General features: G+C 48.7%; 2 protein-coding genes across 7 annotated transcripts; both read left to right on the top strand.

The window, feature by feature from the left end:
• The first annotated feature begins 125 nt into the window (after positions 1–125).
• On the top strand, positions 126–15,942 carry Dpf2 (double PHD fingers 2). 4 transcript variants are annotated; one of them, XM_021638422.2, is made up of 12 exons: positions 126–257; positions 5,624–5,784; positions 6,161–6,268; positions 7,156–7,319; positions 8,178–8,270; positions 8,401–8,479; positions 8,946–8,987; positions 9,955–10,092; positions 10,224–10,352; positions 10,498–10,610; positions 11,444–11,525; positions 14,691–15,942. In XM_021638422.2, exons 1-12 carry the CDS (start codon positions 226–228, stop codon positions 14,765–14,767), a joined length of 1,218 nt encoding a protein of 405 aa, XP_021494097.1. In that variant the 5' UTR covers positions 126–225; the 3' UTR covers positions 14,768–15,942. The 4 variants fall into 4 exon arrangements, with proteins under 4 accessions (XP_021494097.1, XP_021494098.1, XP_021494099.1 ...); XM_021638424.2 differs by lacking the exon at positions 126–257 and adding an exon at positions 340–410; XM_060384847.1 differs by lacking the exon at positions 126–257 and adding an exon at positions 520–722.
• Positions 15,943–16,067: 125 nt separating this feature from the next.
• On the top strand, positions 16,068–21,813 carry Tigd3 (tigger transposable element derived 3). 3 transcript variants are annotated; one of them, XM_060384826.1, is made up of 3 exons: positions 16,068–19,143; positions 19,420–19,595; positions 20,020–21,813. In XM_060384826.1, the coding sequence occupies exon 3, from the start codon at positions 20,034–20,036 to the stop codon at positions 21,444–21,446; it is 1,413 nt and encodes a 470-aa protein (XP_060240809.1). In that variant the 5' UTR covers positions 16,068–19,143; positions 19,420–19,595; positions 20,020–20,033; the 3' UTR covers positions 21,447–21,813. The 3 variants fall into 3 exon arrangements, with proteins under 3 accessions (XP_060240809.1, XP_021494175.1, XP_060240806.1); XM_021638500.2 differs by lacking the exon at positions 19,420–19,595; XM_060384823.1 differs by lacking the exon at positions 19,420–19,595 and having other exon boundaries at positions 20,017–21,813.
• The last annotated feature ends 1,810 nt before the right edge of the window (positions 21,814–23,623 follow it).

Here is a 23,623-nt window from a genome sequence, read left to right as displayed (position 1 = left end):
AGGCTGAGCAGCTGAGCGCGCGCTTCTACAGCCGCGCCTGCGCACTGCGTTTCCTGGGCTCCCCGACGCTCGTTCCCCAGAGCTCGCTCCCGTGGGCCGGTGCGTGCGCGCACCCTCGGGCTGCGCCTGCGTAGAGAGCGGAGGACCGAGTGTCCTGAGAAGGCTTAGCGCCTGCGCGTTGCGAGCTTCGGGGGCCTCCCGGCCTGAGGGAGAGGAGCTGGGAAGATGGCGGCTGTGGTGGAGAATGTCGTGAAGCTGTGAGTGTTCGCGTTTTGCTTTTGTTTCTGTTTTTAAAAATCTCTCCTGGGCCAGGGGTCATGCAAAGGAGTATGGGAGTGGAGGGGGTGGCGCGGGGAGGGACAGGACAGGGAGAAGGACACGGCCGGGAAGTCCTTGCTGTGCGACTCTCGGTAGGGAGGGCAACAGGAGACTCCGGAGGAGACGCGGGGCTTCTTTCGGAAACTTGTGGGGGCCGGGAGGGAGGCACACGAGAGCCCCCGGCGGGCGTCCTCCTCGCGGGCCGAGCCCCGAGCGGAGCTGCGGGCTGCGAGCGAGAGGCTCACGGTCCCGGCGCCTCTCCAGCCCCGCGGAGCCGAGGCCGGAGGCCCCCTGAGGTCGCGGTCCCTTCCCCGCCCACCGCCCTCCCTGGGCTCCGGGCGCCTGGGTTCCCGCCGGGATCCTAGGACTCAAGCAGCCGGGTGACATTGACCGCGAAATCCGGGGTACCCGAAACTAAACGTGTTCTTGGGAGGAATTGGTCCAAGAGCAGATGCAGAAGGAAAAACTTCGGGGAGTGGGGAACTAGACCGGAACCAGACGGCCTTCTAGTTGGCCGGAGCCCCGAGGTGGGCGTCCTCTGTACCCTAGAGGCCATTGTGCGGGTCAGATTCCCAGCAGGACTGAAGTTAACGGTTGTTGGCAAACCCTGGGAACGGGCACTGGCCTGTTAGCCGCGTCCCCTGAGTTAGAGATGTTTGGGGTTTTGATGCGTCTCCTCCGAGAGAATTTTGCAATGGGAATCCGAGAGAGTTTGGAATGGGATGGTTAATGCCCGTTGGACTTAAAGAATGACCTTCTTTTTCTTTAATGGCCACGTTGGGCGTGATGTAAGGGTAGAAAAATTGAAGTGTTGAGCTATCCAGTCAAAGCTTTGGGCTTCTGGATGACAAAGTAAAGGTTTAGGAACTATTGTGGGGGATTTTCGCAGCTCCTCATCTGTCTTTGTCGTGGGCTGAGTCCCAATCGTCCCAAGAGGCCTTTTCTTTTTCTTTTTTTTTTTTTTTTTTTTTTTAAGGTTAAGTTGCTTCTACCCTGCTGCTTAGAGCCCTTTTTTCGAGAATGCTTTCCCACTTCCATTAAGCTAAGTGCCTTCTCTTGTGGCTTTTTTTTTTTTAACTTGCTTTTGGCTTTATCCTGCTGCTTTTTTCAACCACCCCTCCTCCCAACACTATTATCTTTCTTTCTGATCTGCCCACTCCAGTTTCCCCAGCCCTCTTTAGGCTGACATTTCCCTCAATTTAGAAATGAGGCTGTTGATTTAACATTTTTATAGTTCTCCTTCTGGACTCAAATGTTAGTTCTTTGTTATCTTGCCTTTCTCTTTGTCGACCTCCCCTATTACAGTGGAAGGGGAGGTTTTTGTTTTGGTTTGTTTTTAACACAGGTTTCCAGTGAAAAGAGAAATCACAGCTTTTACCCTGGAAATCTTACCGTTCTAAAGGAATGTGCTTGCCTAGGTTTTCAGAATTACATGTTAATGGAGCTCTTAGTGTTGAAAGATGGGCTTACAGAAAATGGAGTTGCCAATGCATTGGTGTAGTACTTTAGGTCCTGGCTGCCCATTTAAATAGAGCATGGCTGTTTGTGCCGCTTTAGCAGCCTTTGGTTCCTGAGTATCAATGAGGCACTATTTGCTTCTCCCAGTTCTAGGTGTAGGAGACTGGACCACCACTAATACATGCCTCCACAGAACTTCCTTTTACAAGGCCTTTGAAAAGCCCTTGGCCTTTTATTCACCCTTAAAAGATGCTTTTCTGGTATTATTATTATTATTATTATTATTATGTGCTTAGGTCTTCTGGTAGCTGACATCACACATTGAAGGCAAGACCACTATCTCATATTTTTCCTTGTGAGAAGACTTCCTGTTTTAATTTTCTGTTTTTCTCAAATATGATGTGATGATTGAAATGGTCTTTTTTAGTGGTCTTATTAGAGTAAATACTAGTCTGAAATAACCATGGCTGCCAACTAGTTTTAAAACTTTAATGAGTTATGTAAGGTGATCCATAGAATTACAGAAGCTTAATTTTTTATTTTTTTTTGCCACAGGAGCCATGAGTTTGTTTCTCCTCTTTTGCTCTCTACACACACTCTACTTTGAAACTAAATGCCTAGTTTTATTTCTACCATCGTTTCCACTAGAGCACTTGCTTCACCTTCTAGAACCTTACCTAACCGGCAGGAGCAGGGACGAGACAGCTCAGTTGTTTCTCCAAGCCATCTTCAGCCTCCTTGCTCAGACTTTGCAGCCTTTACCCCCCCCTGGGCTGGTCCTCCCTTCCATCTGACTTGCATTGTCAGTATCAATTCCCATCAGCAGAAACAAAGGAGCTGCTGCACTCAGCCTTGTTTATCCAATTTTCCTCTGTGGTAAGAACGCGGCTGCCTCCTAAAGGCGAGTAACTGTGCCCGCTCTCTTCTGTGCTGTGCTCTCCAACACATCTGTACCTTAATTACAGTCATTACTGCTCATTGAATCGAGTCAGGCTGTACTTGTAGTGTTGCTATGTGTGGTGTGTGTCTTTCTCCATTTGCTGGGAACAAGCGAAGCCATGCAGTGGTCTCTTGCGATTGCTCAGTTAGAGTCCCCATCAGATTCTACATCCGGGCTTGTTGATGCAGCTTCAGCTGCAGGTATAGGCACAGAGGACTACTCCTCCTGCTTAGCCCTACTTTCTCCATCAGAATCCTGGTAGGTCAGAGCTCATCTCGCCTAACTGCCCCAATCTATAGGAGAGAAATAGAGGTTCATACAGGCTAATTACATGTCCCTGTCTATGTGGTGACTAAGCCAAGCCAGTCTTTTTACTTCCAAATCCATCCTGATGTGATTTAGACATCTTCATGGGTAATAGGATGCTATGGGAAAGATGTCTCCTCTGCCTTCAGAATGCTAGCTTTTTGAAGGCTAGGGATATAGCTCAGTTGGTAAGAATACTTGCTTAGCATACATGAGATCCTGGCTGGTTCCCCAGCACCACATAAAACTGGATGTGGTGGTGCATGCCCATAACCACAGCTCTGGGAGACAGAGGCAGGAAGAGCAAAAATCCAAGGTCATTGTTGACTGCATACTGGATTTGAGTCTAGTATGAGCTGCATAAGCCTCTATTAAAAAAAAAAAAAAAAGGTTGAGTATTTGTCTAGGATATAACTCAGTGGTAGAATACTCTAGCATTTAGGAAGCTCTGAGTTTGAGCCCATAACAACAAATATGTTGATTGCTTGCTTGCTTGATTGATTGATTGATTATGAGTGATTGATTATAATTACAAGTCTTTACAGTTAGTTTACTCTCCTTTACCAAAGCAAGGTTGGGTGATTAGACATGCTCAGAACCACAAAACTCCTGACTGTAGTTTCCTATCTTTTATTTTTATTTTAAGATTTGTTTTTGTATTTTATGTGTATGAGTGCTTTATCTGCATGTATGCCTGCAGGCCAGAAGAGGGCACCAGATCTCATTATAGATGGTTGTGAGCCACACCATGTGGTTGCTAGCATTGAACTTAGGACCTTGGAAAGAGCAGCCAGTGCTCTTAACCACCAAGTCATCTCTCCATCCCCTATCGTTTCTTAAAGCACTTAAGGAATCCCATTCAGATTTTAGATTGTCTCTTCCAGGGCCAGAAAATTCTGGGTGTCAGCTATGTGACAGTTAGGAAGGCCTTCGATGGTCTTTAGTGTAAACAGGTTTTCTGTTAGTAATAGCGCTTAGTAAAAGCTTTGAGGAACGTGGGGAATTTCTCCCCTGGAACACTGCAAGTTCTTATTCACCTGTGGATACATGAATGGTCATATCCTGTGGCACCCCTCAGCACTGTGCCTTTCTTTTCCCCCTAATTACTTTTGGATTGTTTGTACATGAAGAACATTAAATTTTTTTTCAATTTTTATTTTATCTGTATGAGTATTTTGCCTATATGGATGTGTACCACATGTGTGCCTGGTGCCTGGTTCCCTAGAGGTCAGAAGAGGAAATTAGATCCCTGTAACGGAAGTTAATTGATAGCTGTGAACCACTGTATGGATTTTGGGAATCAAACCTAGGCAGGGCCTCTACAAGAGCAAACACGGGGTCTCTCTATAGCATTGTCTGTCCTGGAACTCTCTCTGTAGACCAGGCTGGCCTTTAACTCAGAGATCCACCTGTGTCTGCCTCCTCAGTGCTGGGATTAAAGGCCTGTGCATCACCACCATCCAGCAAGAACAGGTGTTCTTAACCACTGAGCCATCTCTTTCTTATTTATTTGTTTTTTTTTTCATTTATTTATTTTTGAGAAAGTGATGCACCATGTAACTCTGGGTGGCCTAGAACTTGCTCTTTAGACCAGGCTGGCCTCAAACACACAGTTTCTCCTGCCTCTACCCCCTGAACAGCGGGATTAAAGGTGTGCACCACCAAGCCCAGCTCAATAATAGTTGTTGTTTGTTTTGTTTTTAGTCTCATGCGGTTCAGGCTGTCCTTGCTATCTAGCTGAGGATGACTTCTGCCTATACCTCCCATATGGTAGGATTACAAGTGTGTGCCACCATACCTGGCTATTTTGGGTTTTGAGGCAGAATTTTGCTATTTGTCTCAACTGGCCTTGAAGTCAGGGCAATATGTCTGCCTCTGTTAGAGCCATGTACCTATGCCTAGTAAGAGTTTCATTTTTTAGAACTGAGTAGCATTTTGTGGAATGGATCTACTAATAGTATGCTAGAATCTTGTGATGAGTCCTGCAGACCTTGTGTGTCCCCCGCCCCCAGTCTGTCAGAGGAAGTTGATTTCTACAGTAATGGCTGCAGCTCAGGATGCTGAGGTTAAGAGAAGTAACATTAACCAGCATGAGTTGGACACATGAGGACCACAGAATGAACAATTCATTTCTTCCCTATCCCTCCCTCCCTCAGTACTGGCAGATTGAATCCAGAGCCTTGTGTGGGCTGAGCAAGCACTCTACTGCAGAGCTATTTCCTCTGTTATTTCCACTCTGTGTGGATTAAGATTTAAGTCTGACTTGGGAAGCTGAGGCAGGATTTTCACAAGTTCAGTACCTGAGCTGCAGAATGAGAGAGACCTTGTCTCAAAACAAATATTTTAAAAGGCTTATGCCTGATAACGCACACAATAAAATCATGTGTTACCATGATTATTACCCAGGGCTCTGGCCCAGCTCATAGTAACTTGTCTTGCCTTATGTGATGGCTGAGTGAAGGTTCTTATGTCCTTTAAGGCAGAATAGGAGGCAAGTAAACGAAAAAAGAGTCTCCCAGACTCCTGAGCCTTCTAGAGAAGCAGTTGACAGGGAAGAGGGATGACTTGGCGCCCACACATCTCTGCTTTATCTTCCTGCAGCCTTGGGGAGCAGTACTACAAAGATGCCATGGAACAGTGCCACAATTATAATGCCCGCCTCTGTGCTGAGCGTAGCGTGCGCCTGCCTTTTTTGGACTCACAGACCGGAGTAGCCCAGAGCAATTGTTATATCTGGATGGAAAAGCGACACCGGGGTCCAGGTAAGTTGCAGTCGGCAGGAAAGGTGGTGCAGGAACACAAGGAAGTGTCTTTTGTCACTTAGGAGATGGGGTAGTGTGACAGTCCCTCTCCTGCTCACACTGGTAGATGAATGTGGTCTTGTGATAAGAAGTGGGGAGGATACAGCAGCAGCACCTTTGCTTTCTGGAAGCCTTTGAAGCAAGTATGATCTTCCAGAAGACTAAGTACAGCTGTGGCACTTCCGCTGACATCTGTTTGTTTTTGTTTTCCATGAAGTATCCTCCCCAGCCCCGGCTCACATGTTCTGTATCACTCCCTTGCTCTAGAACTTAGTAGAATTCTCACGCACAAAATATTTGCTATTATTTTAGGGCTTCATTGCTCTTTGTTTCACAGGATTGGCCTCTGGGCAGTTGTACTCCTACCCTGCCCGACGCTGGCGGAAAAAGCGCCGAGCCCACCCACCTGAAGATCCCAGACTTTCTTTCCCTTCTATTAAACCAGGTAGGGGCTTAGGATGTCATAGCTCCATTGCTAGAGTCCTCCCCCAGCGTGCCTAGGGTCCTGGGCTGATATCCACCTTGATATCATGGTATCACCTTGATATCATTATGTCAACTAAAAATGGTTGTGTATTCCTACATAGTAACACCATTGAGGAGGTTGAGGTAGGAGGATCATAAGTTCAGGGTCATTCTCTGCTACATAGGGAGTTAGAAACTAGCCTAGGCTACATGAAAGCCTCAAAATAAAATACATGAAATCTCAAAATAATATGGACTAGAGAGATGTCCCAGTGCTTCTTGTGTGAGCATGAGGACCTAAATGCTAATCTAGCGTTCATATAAAAAGCTGCGTGTGTCCAGCATGTCCCTGTAATCCCAAAACTGGAGTGCAGAGATGGGCTTGCTAGATGCCATTCTAGTTCAAGGTTCAGTGAGAAACTCCAAGGGAATAAGGCACAGTGTGATAGAGCAGGACATCCAATGTCCTTTTCCAACATGCGTGCCCACATCTGTTCATACACCATGCAGACATACACCACGGACACACATACAGCACCAAACTTAATAAATAAAATAATCCAGAGTAAGTAAAAAACCAAGTAAGGGGCCCACTTCCTAAGCAGGGCCATGGTCTACTGGATGACTAGAGGCTTGTGGACCACCTCTTACTCCCAGGCTCTGTGTTAGATCTTGCACATACTATAGTTTCATCCTTCAAAGAACTCACTGTCTTAGGAAAAACAGGTAAATAGCTGTATTCCAGTGCTGGCTGAACAAAGATATATTAATTTATAGAGAACAGATGTGGCTGACTTTGACTAGGCCCCAACAGGTGGAGACTCAGCTTCAGTCCTCCTGAGTTTGCTTCATTCTGTCTTATTGCAGACACGGACCAGACTCTGAAGAAAGAGGGGCTTATCTCTCAGGATGGCAGCAGTTTAGAGGCTCTGTTGCGTACTGATCCCCTGGAGAAACGAGGTGCTCCAGATCCGCGAGTTGATGATGACAGCCTTGGCGAGTTTCCCGTTACCAATAGTCGAGCACGGAAGGTATGTTATCCCTATGGCTGGAGGACTTCAATAATGACCAGCCTTTGCTTTCTGGGTGGGGAGGGTTCAGACAGTGAGCAGAACTGAAGCAGATCTATAGGAGAACACATGCTTGTTGGTGTGTAAGACCTAGCCTAAAAAGTGAAAATAGCTGAAATGGAAGCTGAGGCTGCCCTTTCAGTCCTGTGGCTCTACTGGCCACCGGCCTGTTCTGTCTAGTTTTTCACATTCCTTTCCCTTTTGTCAGTACAGGCTCGCTTACTCATTCTCTCCTACAAGGTTTTGTTAGAAACTAGATGCCTGGTGTTACGTAGATGAAGCACACCTGGTTCACACTTACCAATTGGGGAAGTTAATGCTAAGTTTAAAGATGAGAAGAGCCACAGATAAGCCAGGTACTGTGCTAAGTGTTTTTCCATAGGCGTCCTCCTGGACAGCCTTATGAGGTAGGTCCTGTGGTTCCCATTTCACGGGCAGGGAGACAGAAGCAAAGCAGTTAAGACTTCCCTCAAGGTCACACAAGTAAGCAAAACTTATTTAAATTAGAACATAAATGTTGGAAGCAGAGCAGGCAGGACAGGGCATGGCTTCCTGGGGTACCAGGGAGAGCTTTATGGAAATAGGGTGTTTGGACTCTGAGAGATGAGGGGACAGTCTTTCTAGACTAAGGGAGTGACTTGAAGAGGCACAGAGGAAAGAAAGCATTCCAGGAAGCAGGAATGGGATTGCAGGGTGAAGAGGGAGTATGGGTGAGGGTAAGCCCCTGAGAAGCTTCTGGGTAGTTCTAAGTGGCTAATTCTACATTGCTCTTTGGGATGTGCTTGACTTCTGCTCATTCAAATCCTCTGGTCCACTCAGCGAATCCTGGAACCCGATGACTTCCTAGATGACCTAGATGACGAGGACTACGAAGAAGATACTCCAAAGCGTCGGGGAAAAGGAAAATCCAAGGTGAGAAGCCAGGGTGTTACCTGAAGGCTAAAGCAGACTGGTTTATGGAGGCCAGTCTTTTTTTCTTTTTGCCTTGTGGCCTAGACACCTTAGTGAGGGAGGGCATCATGCTTTTTGCTTTTCTTGGCAGAGTAAGGGTGTAAGCAGTGCCCGGAAGAAACTGGATGCTTCCATCCTAGAGGACCGGGACAAGCCGTATGCCTGTGACAGTGAGTGCCTCCTGAGGGCAGGGTAGCTCTTGCACTGGACCCAGCTCCTGCTCTGGATGTGTGTGGGCGGGGTCATGTTCTTTCACTGAATGATAAAAACAAGCCTGGGTTTTTGTCCTGCCTGCCTACCTGGCCTTTGCTTCATTGTGGGTGGGATGTGCATGCTCTGGGAGAGATTTCTGTGGCTCCTGGGGTGGGAGGATGAGGGAACTCACAGCAGGCAGGGTTGGCCTCATAGTGGGCAGCATCCAGATCCGCTGACCCATCAAGGCAGGGCACAGGGGGCCAGCCCTGAGGGTTAGTGTCTGTCCTCTTTCCCTTTGCTTTGGCTTACCCTACTTCCGTGCCTCCAGCCTGAAGCGCCACTGCTGGGGTTCTCTCTTACTTGCTCTGTTTTCCTGCTGCTGCTGCCCTGTCTCAAATGTATCAAGGCCTTCTTCTCATGACTTTTCTTTCTGTCTTTCAGATAGTTTCAAACAAAAGCATACCTCGAAAGCGCCCCAGAGAGGTAGCTCTCTCAACTTTTCAGACTTATGGTTTTCCTGTCCCTTTTCCCTCTTCCCTTGTTCCTCCTGCCTTTCTCATTTCCTGTGATGCTAGCTTTGGAATCTGTAGCGGTATGAGGTACTGTTGCGGAATCCCGGTTGTGCATTCTCAGAGTCCTCGATGCTGTCTTAACCAGTGCTTGTCTCCCACAGACTTAGTCCTGTGGCCACTTGGCCTAGTATGTGGGGTAGCTCCAAAATCTTAACAGAAACCTATTGTGAATAGATCCATCTGACACTCCCCAAAACAGGTGGTCGGCCAGTGTTTCCACCATCATATCACAAACTCCTCCCTCCCTCCTCATTCCTTCCTGCTGGCCCCCTTGCCCCTCTTGGTGTCATTACTCAAGATAAAATGCCGTGTAATCTTTCCTTGCTGGTTGGCACGGGCTGGGCAGGCCACTAGTATGGGAATGTATTTGTTTTTTTTGGGCAAGTTAGCCTGGCTGCTCAGTTGGTAGTTGTTCCCCAAGAGACCCACCCATAGCCCTTTGTTCATTTGGGATTGGTATATACAGGGTGGCATGAGTATGCCTCATTTACACAGCAGGAAAAGTCTGATATCTCCTTGTTACCTTTCCCTTTTTGCTATAAGGCAAGACTGTAGAACTTTCCTCACCTGGAGCTCTCAGACTGTTGCTGTTTGGAGCAAGTTGATGTAGTGTGAGCTAAGACTTTCCAAAAGCCAACCTAGAAAAATGTTGGTACCTGTGGGTTTGTGTTTTAGTGTGGAAAGAAGATCCCAGAAACTAGAGAGGTCCAGGGCCTAATGCTCTTGGCTAAAGGGAAGGGGCCAACACTAAAGCTTGTCCCAAAGTAGAGATGCTGGTGGTAGAAGTGTTTCCATGGGCCTCAGTGGAGCGTCAGAGCTTGTCAGAGTGGGGAAATAGTGCCTTTGTGTCCTAACATCTCTGCAATCTTTCCACCCAGTTTGTGGAAAACGTTACAAGAACCGACCTGGCCTCAGTTACCACTATGCTCATTCCCATCTGGCTGAGGAGGAAGGAGAGGACAAGGAGGACTCCCAACCACCCACTCCTGTCTCCCAGAGGTCTGAGGAGCAGAAATGTAAGCTGAGGTGTCAGGGCAGGAAAGCAGGAGAGGAACCAGCCTGGTTAAACATCCTCTTTGTAGGGAATGTGGGGTAACCCAGAGTTCACTTGAGCATCATAAAAATTCTCTTTTTTTTTCCCCCACAGCAAAGAAAGGACCTGATGGATTGGCCCTGCCCAACAACTACTGTGACTTCTGCCTGGGAGACTCAAAAATCAACAAGAAGACAGGGCAGCCTGAGGAGCTAGTGTCCTGTTCTGACTGTGGCCGCTCAGGTACCTCCATCCTCAAAGAGCAGGTTGCACTCATGCCCAGGAAACTCTTGGCCTGCTTACTTCAGTGCTGTCACAGCCAGGCAGCCTCCCTTACCTATGCCCCACCCTGGTTGCCAGCCACGTGTTTGACTCACCTCCCCCACAGGGCACCCGTCCTGCCTGCAGTTCACCCCTGTGATGATGGCAGCTGTGAAGACCTACCGCTGGCAGTGCATCGAGTGCAAGTGCTGTAACCTCTGCGGCACCTCGGAGAATGACGTGCGTGCCATGCCCCAAGCCTGCCTGCCTCTCCCCTTAGCTCCCTCCAAAGCAAGCTTTCTGTCAGAACGCACATGCTCCTCCCTAACCTCCCCCTGAGAACTTTACACTTGTTAAAAAATTGTGTCTTGAGCACCAACAGTCAGACAGTATTCTTTGCTCTCAGGTCACTGAATAAGACAGAAAAGTTTATGCTTTTCACAAAATTTGGGTACTTGGGGAAGAATTTTGTATGATATGCCTTGAAGAAAATGAAACTAGTGATGTGCCAAAGAGTTAACTGGATACTGTTGGAGGTTTATAGTTACATTTGCTTTTGGAGGAAGTGAGATAGGTGCTGGAGCCAGTCCCAGAAGGTGTGGGCAGTCCAGAGGCCTTAAGGTAGTCAAGTTGCCTGAAATGAGGCCATTGTTACTCACTAGAACCTGTGTCAGGGAGGTGGATCAGAGAGGTGGGTATTGCTTGATGGTTGGGTCTAGGATTGGTTGCAGACAGTGAGGAATCCCAGAAATTGACCCCAGGACCTGGTACACATTATGCAGGAGCGTTGCTGATGAGCTTTACCCTGTGCTTGGACCTTGGAGATGTTGTCAGAGGCTTTTTATTAGGGGGAGTGATATGTTCTGTCTTATCTTTTCAGAAGATAACTGGCAGCTTTGTGGAGAAGAGATTGTAAGGAAACACCAGGCTTTGGGACCAGTTAGAAGCCGGATAGGTTGAGATGGACAGAGACTCTTCTCAGCTGCTACCAGTCCCTCTTGGAAGTAGCAGCAGTGTCATAACCTAGGTACATAAACTGTTGGACCTGTGTTCTCTCTCCTTCCCCTCTGCAGGACCAGCTGCTTTTCTGTGATGACTGTGACCGTGGCTACCACATGTACTGTCTCACCCCATCCATGTCTGAGCCTCCTGAAGGTAAGTGGCCCAGAGCTACTCAATATTTTATTCCAGAGGGATCCACAGCATTCAAGTAAAACATTGACATTGAGATTTGTGACTTGTTATATAGATCTGTAATTGTGTAGTTTTCAGTATTCTTATACCCAGAAACATAGATTTTATAATCAAGTGATGTATTATGGATTAAAACAAAAAATTAGTGGAGCTGGAGAGATGGCTCAGCAGTTAAGAACACTGAATGATCCTCTAGAGGACCCTGGTTCAATTTCCAGTACCCGCATGGCCATTCACCATGGTCTGTGGTTCCAGTTCCAAGGAATCTGACACTCTTTGGCCTCTGCAGACAGCAGATATGCATATGGTACACAGACATCCATACAGACAAAACACCCATACATATAAATTTAAAAAAAAAGAAGAAGAAGAAAAAGAAAAGGGTAAAAAAAAAAAAAAAAAACCTTAAGAAAAGTTAGTAACTCAGTCACCTGAGCTATAAACACTGAGCCTTTCTGCCAACACTTGAAAGCAAGATACCTTGCCTTGGCTCCTTTCATATACTTTCCTAGCATTTTAGTTTAAAGAATTTAGTGTTTGTACTTTGTCATTGGTGATACAGATAGTTCTCAGCATGAAGAAAATGACGTTGAGAAGAGAACGGTCACCCAAGTTGTCTTCCTAGTTGGTTAGTCAGGGAGAAACTCCGTTGGCAGCTTAGCTGACATCTACACTTCGGTTGTAGCCCTTCCATGCTGGTGGATCATTTCTTCCCTAACCCTTGCCCGTTTGGAGGGAGTTGACCCTGGAGCCTGGATCTTTCTGTATCTTTAGTGGTTTACTTTAATAATTTCCAAGTTTGTGGAAGTGCTACACCACCACCAGTGCTGGCTCCAAGCAGTAGTTGGGGTTTGTTGTTGTTGTTTTTCTTTTTTGGGGGAGAGGGTGGGAGGAGGGTTGAGACAAGGTTTCTCTACAGCTTTGGCTCTAGACCAATTTGTAGACCAGGCTGGCCTCAAACTCAGAGATCTGCCTGCCTCTGCCTCCCTCAGTGCTGGGATTACAGGGGTGTGCCACCACGCCTGCCTCCAAGGACTGGCTCTTTTCCACAAGTCTCCTCAAGCTATGTTCTGTGCCTAGTGCCTGCCTCAAAGGTATTGGTTCTCAACCAGTGGATCTTGGCCCTTTTGGCTTCTGTATTAGATATCTTGCATAGCAAACATTTACATTATGATCATAATAATAGCAAAATTATAGTTATGAAGTAGCAACAAAATAATTCTATGTTTGAGGGTCACCACAGCATGAGGAACTGTATTGAAGAGTCATAACGTTAGAAAGGTTAAGAATCCCTGCCCTAAGGGGTAACTCAGGGGCTTGTCTAGGAAGGCCGAGTATCCAGTAGCGCTGCTGTGCACCGATAGGAGCCAGCCTTCAAATGGGAGTAGTTTACCGTGTGCAAGCCGACTTGTAGTGTAGGTCAGACTGCTGTCAAAGAGTGAGGCCTTTAACAGCTGCCGGGGCGCACGGCACTACTGCCATGCCACGTCTCTAAATCAGCTCTGAAAGGGGTAGTGTCCTGTGTTTTGTTTAATTATCAAAGAACACTTTAGAGACAAAACTCACGGACAGCTTTCCCATTGACATTCTGTGAGATGCTGGAGTGATGGAGAGCTGCAGGCCAAGCACTCTTCTTACTGGAACATCGGCAGACTTCTGCTGTAGGTCATGGTTGGCATAATATACCTTATGGGCCACTTCCACCTATGCTAGTTCATATAGCTTGCAAGCCAACTGTGGCTTTTTAACATGTAAAAGTGAGTTTTTAAAGGAACATGAAGATAGGAGACTATGGCTTAGAAAGCTTAAATCTGTAACATCTGTCTGGCTCTTTGCAGGAACACTTGTCAACCCTTACTCATTGGCCTTAGGATTAGAAAGGCCCTTTTACATTTTTGTGTTATTTTATTGTTGTGTTTGTTTTTGTAGCACTAGGGATAGAACTCAGAGCCTGTACATGCGGGGCTAAACACTACCGCTAAGCTGTATCCACAACTCCTAAAAAAAAATATATATATATATATATATATATATTTTATTTATTTACTTATTTTTGGCTGGAGAGATGGTTCAGCCTTTAAGAGCACTGGCTGCTCCTTCAGAGAACCTGGGTTCAATTTCAGAACCCACATTGCTGCTCACAACTGTCTACAACTCCAGTTCTAGAGGATCTGGCATCTTCACACAGATATACATGCATGCACCTAAAAATAAATAAACCCTGCCTGGGTGGTGATGGCATACATCTTTAACCCCAGCACTCAGGAGGCAGAGGCAGGCTGATCTCTGTGAGCTCAAACACAGCCTGGTCTACAGAGCAAGCTCCAGAATATTCAGGGCTACACAGAGAAACCTTGTCTCTAAATAATTTTTTTTTTCTTCAGCAAGCTGGTATGATTGAACCACAGCACTTATGTAGAGGTCAGAGACAACAAGTTTTAGAAGTCAGGTCTACTTTCACCATGAGTTCTGGGAATCAAACTGAAGTCATCAGGCTTTGAGCCATCTCACAGTCCCCACATTTGTATTTTTTGTTTTGAGATAGGGCTTGCTAAGATGCCTAACTTTGCTGTGGGCTAGCTCTGTAGCCCCGGTAGCCAGCCCTTACACTTGCAGTCCTGTCTCAGCTTCCAGAACAGCTGGGTTAGGCTCAGTGCAGTCATATGTCTTTAGAGAACTAATAAAAAATACTTCCTCTGGAGTACTATCTAAACCACATACATAAAATTACGCTTATAAAATTTAAATATTAAAAGCTAGCCAAGTGGTGGTACCAAGGCTCTAATCACAGCACTCAGGAGGCTGAGGCAGGCTGATCTCGTGAGTTTGAGGCCAGCCTGATCTATAGCACTAGTTTCAGGTCAGTCAAAGCTACAAAGAGAAATCCTGTCAGCCGGGAGGTGGTGGCACACACTTTTAATTCCCAGCACTCAGGAGGTAGAGGCAGGCCATCTCTCCAGGCCTAATTCGTGGTTTTGAAGACCAAGAAGTTCTGTCAGCTCAGGATAAACATGAAACTGCTGTGGCAGAACTTGCCCTGTCCTGCCTGGGTTGAGGTCTGATGAGGAAGAAGACAGTGGATGGGATCTTTGTGGGATCCACCCTGACCCCTCTACTCCTCTGTAGGAAGTTGGAGCTGCCACCTGTGTCTGGATCTGCTGAAGGAGAAAGCATCCATCTACCAGAACCAGAACTCCTCCTGATGTGCCACCCAGCGCCCCACACATCTAAGGCTGTTGCTCTCCTCTACCTTGGTTTTCATTCCCCTTCTTCTTCCTCTTTCACGTGGTAGTGCTGCCAGCCTGCCTTTGGCAACAGCACAGGGAGGTGGCAGCCCTAACTGCCTCTGGCCCCAAGCCCTCAGGGAGTAAGGAGCAGCACACTGCCCCAGGGCTGACCTGTGGGCCCAACTTCTCTCTGCTCTCCAAGAAGTGCATTCACTCTGCTTGCCTTGGGCCCAAGTCCCTGGTGATCACAGGGTTCAAATGGGATCCTCTGAGAAGGAATATGAGAGCAGCTCACTGTCTCAAGCCTGGCCTAGGCTCCCTACTCTGGTTTCCAGGGTATTGCCCCAGAGGTGAGCCAGGCCAGGCCTTTGCTGGGAGCAGCTAGAGTGAATCAGGCTGAGGTGGCACTTGCCAGGACCTTTTCATACCCCTTGTTCTGCTTCCCTTTGCCTCCTGCCAAAGCAGTCCCACATCCTCTGTCAAGCTACATGGGGTTCTGTGCTTGAGCTGCGATGCTCTCAGGCACCTCCTGGTTCTGCCCTGTCCTGCCCAGTCCCACAAAGGGACAAGCAACTTCAACCTGTGCTTCCTGTGCTTGGCTGGCGTACTCACGGGTGCTCTCTGGCAACCCAAACATTTTCCATCCTCAGAACTTCCCATCCTCTGCCTCCTTATTCCCTTTGATTTTGTGGGGAGAGGGACGGTGTCAGGGGGCTGTGCCAGCAGCTTGGGGGCCACAGGGAGAAGTTGGATAATGTGCCTGTTTTTTAACTCGATAAAAAAAAAAAGCCTACCTCCAAAATCCCCTTTTTGTTCTTCCTGGACCTGGGCATTCAGCCTCCTGTCCTTAACTGAATTAGGAGCCTCTGCCTCCTGCCTGTGTATCCTGGCTCTCAGGTCACAGGGAGGTCCCCTTTCCATGCAAGCTAGCTTGCAGCTGGTAAGGTCTTCACACCCTGATTTTTCTGTTTCCTGCTTAGTGGCACTGACATTAAGTAGGAGGGGATAGTCCATGCCAGGATACTCTGGAGTGGCCTTCCCCCTTGGCTGTGGGCAGGCCCTAACTGTTGTTTTCTGCAAAGTTAAGGCCCCCTCCTTCCATCTTTAGTTCCTGTATTCAGAACATTAGTAAAATAAACATTTTTACAGAGCTCTCTGCTGGATGGTTTGTCTACTGAATCGTTGAAAGGCCATTTACTTTCTTAGGACAGTGGGTTTTTTGAAAAACGGAAACATTTTTTCCCCAAATCAAAGTTTTTGCTAAACTCCACCATGCAAAGCAGCTATTTAATTATTTTGCTAGTTTTGTTATGTAAATTCAAGTTTACAGCAATTATGTCAGTCATTTAAAATGGGCCCAGGAGCTTGTTTGTGGTATAAATGCAAAGAAATTAAAGCAGGACCTGGAGAGGTGGTTCAGCAGGGAAGAGGAATGCTTGCTCACTGTTCTTGCAGAGGACCAAGTTCAGTTCCCAGCACTCAAATCAAGTGGTTCACAACCACCTGTAAGTCCAGGTCAAGGGGGATCTGATGCTTCTGTAGCTGGCTCAGCCCTCTGCACTTGTGCATGTACCCACCTGCTCACCCATTTCCATACATACAAACCAATGTCGTCATGGAGCAAGGAAAGCTTTTGGACAGGTGATGAGGGCAGCCAGCGGGAGAGTATCCTCAAATCTTATCATCTGGTGTACCTTTCATTGCCTGCAGTATTGCTAAGCCTGTGCAGTGCTCCAGGGCCAGAACTGTCCAAAGTGGAGCCTTCCAGCATGCCCAGCAGACAGTGACTTCTTCCAGCCAAACCAGTACTTTGTTACGTAGTGGATCTTCTATAGTTCACTTGAGTATGTATTGACTTTTTCAGAATGTGAGCTAGCTGTGGTGGCAAAGTACTTTAGACCCAGCACTCAGGAGGCAGAGGCAGGTGGATTTCCTCACTCAAGAGCAGATCAAGTTCCAGGACAGCCAGGACTACATAGGGAGATCCTGTTTTAAGAAAAAACTATTTGTATGGCAATGTGCACATTACTGCAAAGGCCAGAGGAAGGTATCCGCTAGGGCTGAAATTATATGAAATTTTGAGCCACTGATGGGGGTGCTAGGAACTGAGCTCTGGTCTTTGTGATGGGGGGGGGGGGGGTGTTTTGTTTTTAATGAGTGTTTTGCCTGCATGTATGTACCGAGTACATGAGAGAACATGGAACTGAAGTTAAAGATGGTTTTGAGCCACCACCTGCTTGCTGGGAATAAAATCCAAGACTTGGGAAGAACATCCAAGCCTCTAAATGGCTGTGCCATGTCTTCAGCTCCTGAACTCTGGTCTCTTGGAAGAATGCTGCACCGAGCTCTGTCACCAGCCCCGGTTATAGAACTGGGTGACGGTTCAGCCAGTAAAAGCACTTTCCATTCAAGTCTGATCACCTGAATTCTGTCCCTGAAGTCAAGGTAAGACGCTGGGTGCTGCCTTGTATAACTCATCCCAGCACTCCCAGAGGGACATGGATTGGAGACAGTCTGCTGGAAGCTTAACATCCAACTGGGTTGGAGGATGCCACACTGCAAACCCCAAAAGATATTCCTGTACAACATTCCACAACAATACCGAGGCATATGTGTGTCATGGCTTTTTAAAAGATTTGTTATTTATAATACTCTGCTTGCATGTGTGCCAGGACACTAGAACAGGGCACCAGATTGCATTATAGATGGTTATGAGCCACCATGTGGTTGCTGGGAATTGAACTCGACCTCTGGAAGAACAGCCAGTCCTCTTAACCCGGAGCTGTCTCTCTAGGCCTACACACATACTTTTTAAAAAGGACTCAGGCACACAGACACACACAGATATTTGATACTGCTTTGTTTGCTGTGTAGCCTAGGATGGCCTCAAACTTGTGATCCTGCTTCACCCTCCTGGAGTGCCGGGAATAAAGGCCACCAGGCAAGGTGTAAGTGTGTGTGTGTGTGTTTTAAAGTTAAATATGTGTCACCTGAAGTGTCTTCAGATTTTTCTAGAATATGCTGAGGTAATTGTTGCCAATTGAAAAGAGACGGCTCAGTGGTTAAGCGCACTGGCTGTTCTTCCAGAGGACCCGGGTTCAATTCCCAGCACCCACATGACAGTTCATAACTGTAATTCCAGTTCCAGGGGATCTCATACTCTCACATACATGCAGGGATAAACAAAATTTTACATACAGTAAATATAAAAAAGAAAATCTGAGCCCTGGCCAGGCATGGTGGTGTGCCAGTAATCCCAGTACTCTGGGAGGCAGAAGCAGATCATCTCTGTGAGTTTAAGGCCAGCCTGGTCTACAAAGCGAGTCCATAGGTGAAACCCTGTCTCAAAAAGCCAAATTAAAAAAAAAAAAAAGCTGAGCCCTGGGCTGCTACTGCCCTCGGTAAATCAGCAGAACTCTTTGGGCTGGGATCTGAGACGCTGCCTGTCTTTGCTATGTAGGCTTGGAGCAGGCAGTTTTCCTTGGCAGCTGAGTAGTCTTTTTATTTTTTATTAATTACAATTTATTCATTTTGTATCCCAGCTGTAGCCCCCTCCCTCGACTGAGTAGTCTCGAGGGCCAACAAAAGAAACGTGCATACGAGACCACTAAAAGATTTAAGAGGAAGTGGTAGGTTCGCAGAAGACACTTGGAGAGAAAGACATGGTGGGTTCAAAACTATGGAAAAGACAGGAAAGTGGGACCCCGGCTGTTTACAGGGTGGAGAGGTTAAGTTACCTGCCATAGTTCAGGGCCAAACGTCACAAAGCAGGGAAATGCCCTAAGAATTTAGACCTTGCCGTGAGGCACCAAAGCCGGAGGCCACCGCTGTCCATGGTAACTAGTTTTGTGACTTAAAGCTTACATGCATTCATTTTCTCCTTTCATCTTGTTTCCAAAACAATTCCGGGAAGGCCTGTGTCCCTGTTTGGTAACCCATGGGGATGAGGTCGAAGCCACCTGGGTCACCGCGTTGGCACGCCCGTCGGCGAGGCGCTAGGGCCAGGTCCTCCCTGCCGGACCCTTGCTCCGGCTCCCACCCCTCCGCGCGGGAAGCTCCTCCCCCCGGAGGCCGGCAAACCGCCACTTCCACAATGTCCAATCAGACGCAGCTGGGGGCGGGACGCGTTGCCGCTGACGGCCAATCAGGTTTGCCAAGGCGGGGCGGCGGAGGGGCCGCGCCGCGCTTTTCCCAGCCCTGAGAGAGCCCGCCGCCCGAGCAGCCCCTCGGCTTGCCCTGCCCTCGGTCGGGGTCGCCGCCCCTGTCCCTCTCTGGTTCTGCCGTAGCCTAGGACACCGAGGCCTGGGAGCCTGGCTGGGGCAGGGACTGGAGCCGCGGGACAGCGCCTGGAGGTGGGTGCGGAGAGGGGTGGGCGGGCGGGCGGGCTAGGTCGACGCCTGGGTCCGTCTAGCTGACCGACTAGGGGTCCAAGCGGGGCGAGCCGGGGCGCGGAGCCCAGCTCTGGCGCTGCTGTGTCCTGGCCGCTGCTCCCTGCTCTCTGATATTCCTCCAGGCTACCACCCGACAGAGGACACTCCTCCCATTTTGCCGCCCTCAGCCTCCTCACCCGGTCGCCCTTTGTCGCCTTGGCACCTTCACTCTCGACCCTGCCCTCTACTCCCCTTCAGGCTGGACCACTGACTGAGCCTTACCACCCAGCCTCGCCAGCACCAAATTGGACTAGCGCCTTCAGACCCCATCTATCTGGCTTTGTCATCTGTACCATCTCACCTGTTCACCTCAACTCTGTCCGTTCAGTCTACCACCCGCCGTCATTCTACAGCCTCATCAAAATTCAACCCAGGTCTTCCTCCCTATCTCCTCCTGAGTCTACTCCCCGGTACCCTGAATGTCCCCTACACCTGCCCCGCTCAGCCTCAGGCCTCTGTGTTGTCGCTCCTTTGTTATCTCTACAGCTGTCTCTGGGTTGTCCTTATAGCTGTCCCTTGGCCTCTGTTCATCCTTCCACCCCGTCAATACCAAACCCCAGCCCAGAATTCCCTCTGCCTCAGACCAGAGACACCTGCCAGCTCTGTTCTGGCAGTCTTCCTGGTGGGGCCTAGCCCTCCTCCCTCAGCCAGGTCATCCTCTTTCTCTTTCAGCTGGTCTGGTCTCCCCTAGTTTTCTGCATTCTAGCTGACCGCCCTGTCCTCTCGTGTCCTGTACTCTTCTCCGATCCCTCCTGCCCTCAGCCTATGGCACCCTCTCCTACTCTTCTCCCCCAGCAGGTTCCCGGGGAGTCATGGAGCTGAACACCAAAAAGAAGCTTCATGCTCTGTCCCTGGCTGAGAAAATCCAGGTGCTGGAACTCTTGGATGAGTCCAAGATGTCCCAGTCAGAGGTGGCCCGGCGCTTCCAGGTCTCCCAGCCCCAGATCTCACGTATCTGCAAGAATAAGGAGAAGCTGCTGGCAGACTGGTGCAGTGGCACAGCCAACCACGAGCGCAAGCGGAAGCGTGAATCCAAGTACAGCGGGATCGACGAGGCCCTGCTCTGCTGGTACCACATTGCCCGAGCCAAGGCCTGGGATGTAACGGGGCCCATGCTACTTCATAAGGCCAAGGAGTTGGCCGATATCATGGGCCAGGATTTTGTGCCCAGCATCGGTTGGCTGGTCCGCTGGAAACGCCGAAACAATGTGGGTTTTGGGGCTCGCCAGGTCCTTGTCCCTCTGTTCCCTCCTGAACCACCTCCTTCAGGGCTTCCATCCCAGGCTCAGCCACCCCTTTCCCTTAAAGACTTCTCACCAGAAGATGTTTTTGGCTGTGCTGAAGTGCCCTTGTTTTATCGGGCAGTGCCTGGCAGAGTATCTGAATGTGATCGGTTTCAGGTAGTGCTGTGTGCCAACAGCAGAGGCACAGAAAAGCGAAGGGTCTTTGTGGGTGGGCTCCAGGCCGCTCCAAGATGCTTCTTTGGGGTCAACAGTGAGGCACTACCTGCTTCTTATCACCCTGACCTAGCCATCCCCTGGTCAGAGTGGCTGGCACAGTTTGACCAGGACATGGGACAGCAGGGCCGGCAGGTGGCCTTGCTGCTGGCTGCCAGAGTAGTGGAGGAATGGACCAGCCCTACTGGACTCCACCACGTGCGACTCCTGCCGCTCTCTGCCTCCAGCGACATACCTTCTCTGCCTAGCTCTGTGGTTTTGGCCTTTAAGGCCCATTATCGTTACCGCCTGCTGAGCAAACTGGCCGCCATGCAGAGTGCAAAAGAGGACAGCTCACTGCCTGAGGCCAGGGCCAGCATCACAGTTCTGGATGCTCTACATATGGCGGCTGCAGCTTGGGCCAGGGTGCCTCCTCAGCTCATTTTGAGCAGTTTCATTCAGGAAGGGCTTGCTCCGGGCAAAACACCACTGTCTCTGGACAAGGACGCTGAGATGTCACCAGTCCCTAGTGGGCTGAGCCAAGAGGAGTTTTCCCACTTTGTCGACCTGGAGGATGAGGACCCAGGACCCAGAGAGTGCAAAGAGGAGATGGGTACTGAAGATAGAGGGAGGGAAGAAGATGGCGTTGAGTCCCTGCCCACCAAAGCTGATGCCCTGAGAGCGCTGTGCACCTTGAGGAGGTGGCTTGAATGCAACAGCACGTCTCCAGAGCTCTTTGAGAAGTTCTATGACTGTGAGGTGGAGGTGGAGCAGCTCTGCTGTCTGTGAGGAAGCATGGCTACCTGCAGTCTCCCTCTCCTGTTTCCCATGGAAACGCCTCTCCAGAGGCACACTGGCTCTTTCCTGTGGAAATAGTGTGTGGAGGGTGTGAAGGGAAGGAATTTGGGACATGACGTCAAAGGTCAGGAAACATTATTCATACCTAGAGTTTCTACAGTTGGGACCTCGAGAGTGGGGATCCAGGCAGTGTAGCTGCTAGGCCCCGGTGAAAGTTCTAGGTCTTTGGGGGGAGTTAGTCTAAATAGGGTAGAACCTGGAAAGGTGGACTTCCTGACAGCGGCCCCATCCCTTGAATTTTGTGTCAAAACCAATTTTGCTTCTGGAAATAAAATGTTTAACCAGAAAGGAGGTCAGAGCATGGTTTCTCTGTTTTCTTCCTTCCTTTTGATACAAGGTCTCATGTAGCAAGCCTCGAACTTATGTGTAACTGAAGATGATTTTGAACGTCTTAATATGCTTGCCTTCCTCTCCCGAGGGCCAGGATTATAGGGATTTGCCAGCATACCCTGATTTATGTGGTGCTGGGGAGTAAGCCCAATGTAGGCCTTCATGCATGCTGAGCTAATATTGTATCAATTGAGCTAACTGCCCCTCCCCCCAAGGCATGGATTACATGAGAGAGAAAGACTCCTTTATACATGGACCCTCTTGGCCACATTTATGAGGAGACAGGTCTCAGGATGATCCAGAAATTTGGCAGCTCTTATCATTTCGGTGTCAGACTGTGTATAGTACAGTGGCCAGAGACAGGCCGGGGAAATAAAGTCTGGAAGTCATCCATTCATCATAGTTTTCCATCCATTTGTTCATCTCACCATAGTTCCTCCTATGTGGCAAGATTGCCAAAGTGACATCTCTGACAAGCAGGACCAGAAGGCAATGACAGGCTTGTGTAAGGTGCTTTGGCCCCACAAAGCCTAGGGAAACCCTGTAGAGGTGAGCTCTTTTTGTTGTTGTTTGTGGGGGAGTATTGTTTTTGTTCATGAGACAGGATCTCTGTGTACAGGCTGGCCAGAGCTCCACCTTCCTCTGCATCCTGAGTGCTGAGATTAAAGGCATGTGCCACCATGCCCAACCTTGTTGTTTTTAAATTCTAATTCTTGTGACTGAGGGGTGGGAGGAGCACGCATGCGCATGGCACACTTGCTAGCACATGTGTATGGAGGACAGAGGACAACTTTGTGGAGTTGGTTTTCTCCTTTCACCTCTGTGTGGGTTCCGGGTATCAAAGTCAGTTCTCTAGGCTTTTGTGGCAAGTGCTTTTACTGCTGGGCCCATCACTGAATAGAGAGAAAAGTGGGAAGGATGACAGGCCAAAGGTCAGCAAGCGCAGGACAACTGGGGGTGAGGGAGCGAGCGCCTGAGTGTGGAATGTATGGAGGCGAGGTGTTCTGAGAGCCGCCAGGAGGTTGAGCAGCTAGTGATCCTGTCCCAACAGTGGCTGGCTTTGGTGTTTACAGTGCGGTGCTGTGATGTGAGTCTTAACTGAGGGCCATTTGAGGTCTAGTGCTCTGACCTATGACCAGGTCACTCACTATACGGGAAACTTGTTTACACTGGCACACACCCCGTGGCTCTCGTCTGCTTCACGTCAAGTTTATCAGTCGGCGTGGCCCTGGGAGCTGGACCGCGTCCTCCCCACTGAGTGGAAAAGGCATTCTGGGGACACTGGATGCTGGTGTGACGTGTAGGAGAGCAGGTGCAGATCCGTTCATTCAGTCAGTCAGTCCACTGGGAGTGAAGCCAGGCCACCAAGCCCTTTTGTTTTTGTCTCTTTTTTTTTTTTAATTTTTTAAGATTTGAGAGGTTTTGTTAATTTTTTAAAATATTAGGCATAGGAAGGTTTTGCACACGTCTGTATGTGTACCACATTTGTGCTTGTTGGAGGCCCTGAAACTGGGGTTATAGATAGTTGGTAGCCAGGTCCTCTATAAGGGCAACCAGGGCTCTTAACGCTGCCCCTCCAGCTCAGCTTCCCATCTCACTACATGGAGGAGCGCTGGCTTCACAGATCCCATCAGGCTTCGCGTGTGTTCTAGCACCTGAGTGTCCTTACCACTGCCATCTCCACAGCCCATCTTTTGCCTTTTAAAAAAAAAACAAAACAAAAAAACATTTATTACACATACAGTGTTCTGCCTGCATGTATGCCTGCACATCAGAAG

The sequence above is a fragment of the Meriones unguiculatus genome, chromosome 1 (genome assembly GCF_030254825.1).
Source record: "Meriones unguiculatus strain TT.TT164.6M chromosome 1, Bangor_MerUng_6.1, whole genome shotgun sequence".
NCBI lineage: Eukaryota > Metazoa > Chordata > Mammalia > Rodentia > Muridae > Meriones > Meriones unguiculatus.
The sequence above is the reverse complement of the archived record's forward strand: the minus strand, read 5'-3'. Positions and strand labels throughout refer to the sequence as shown.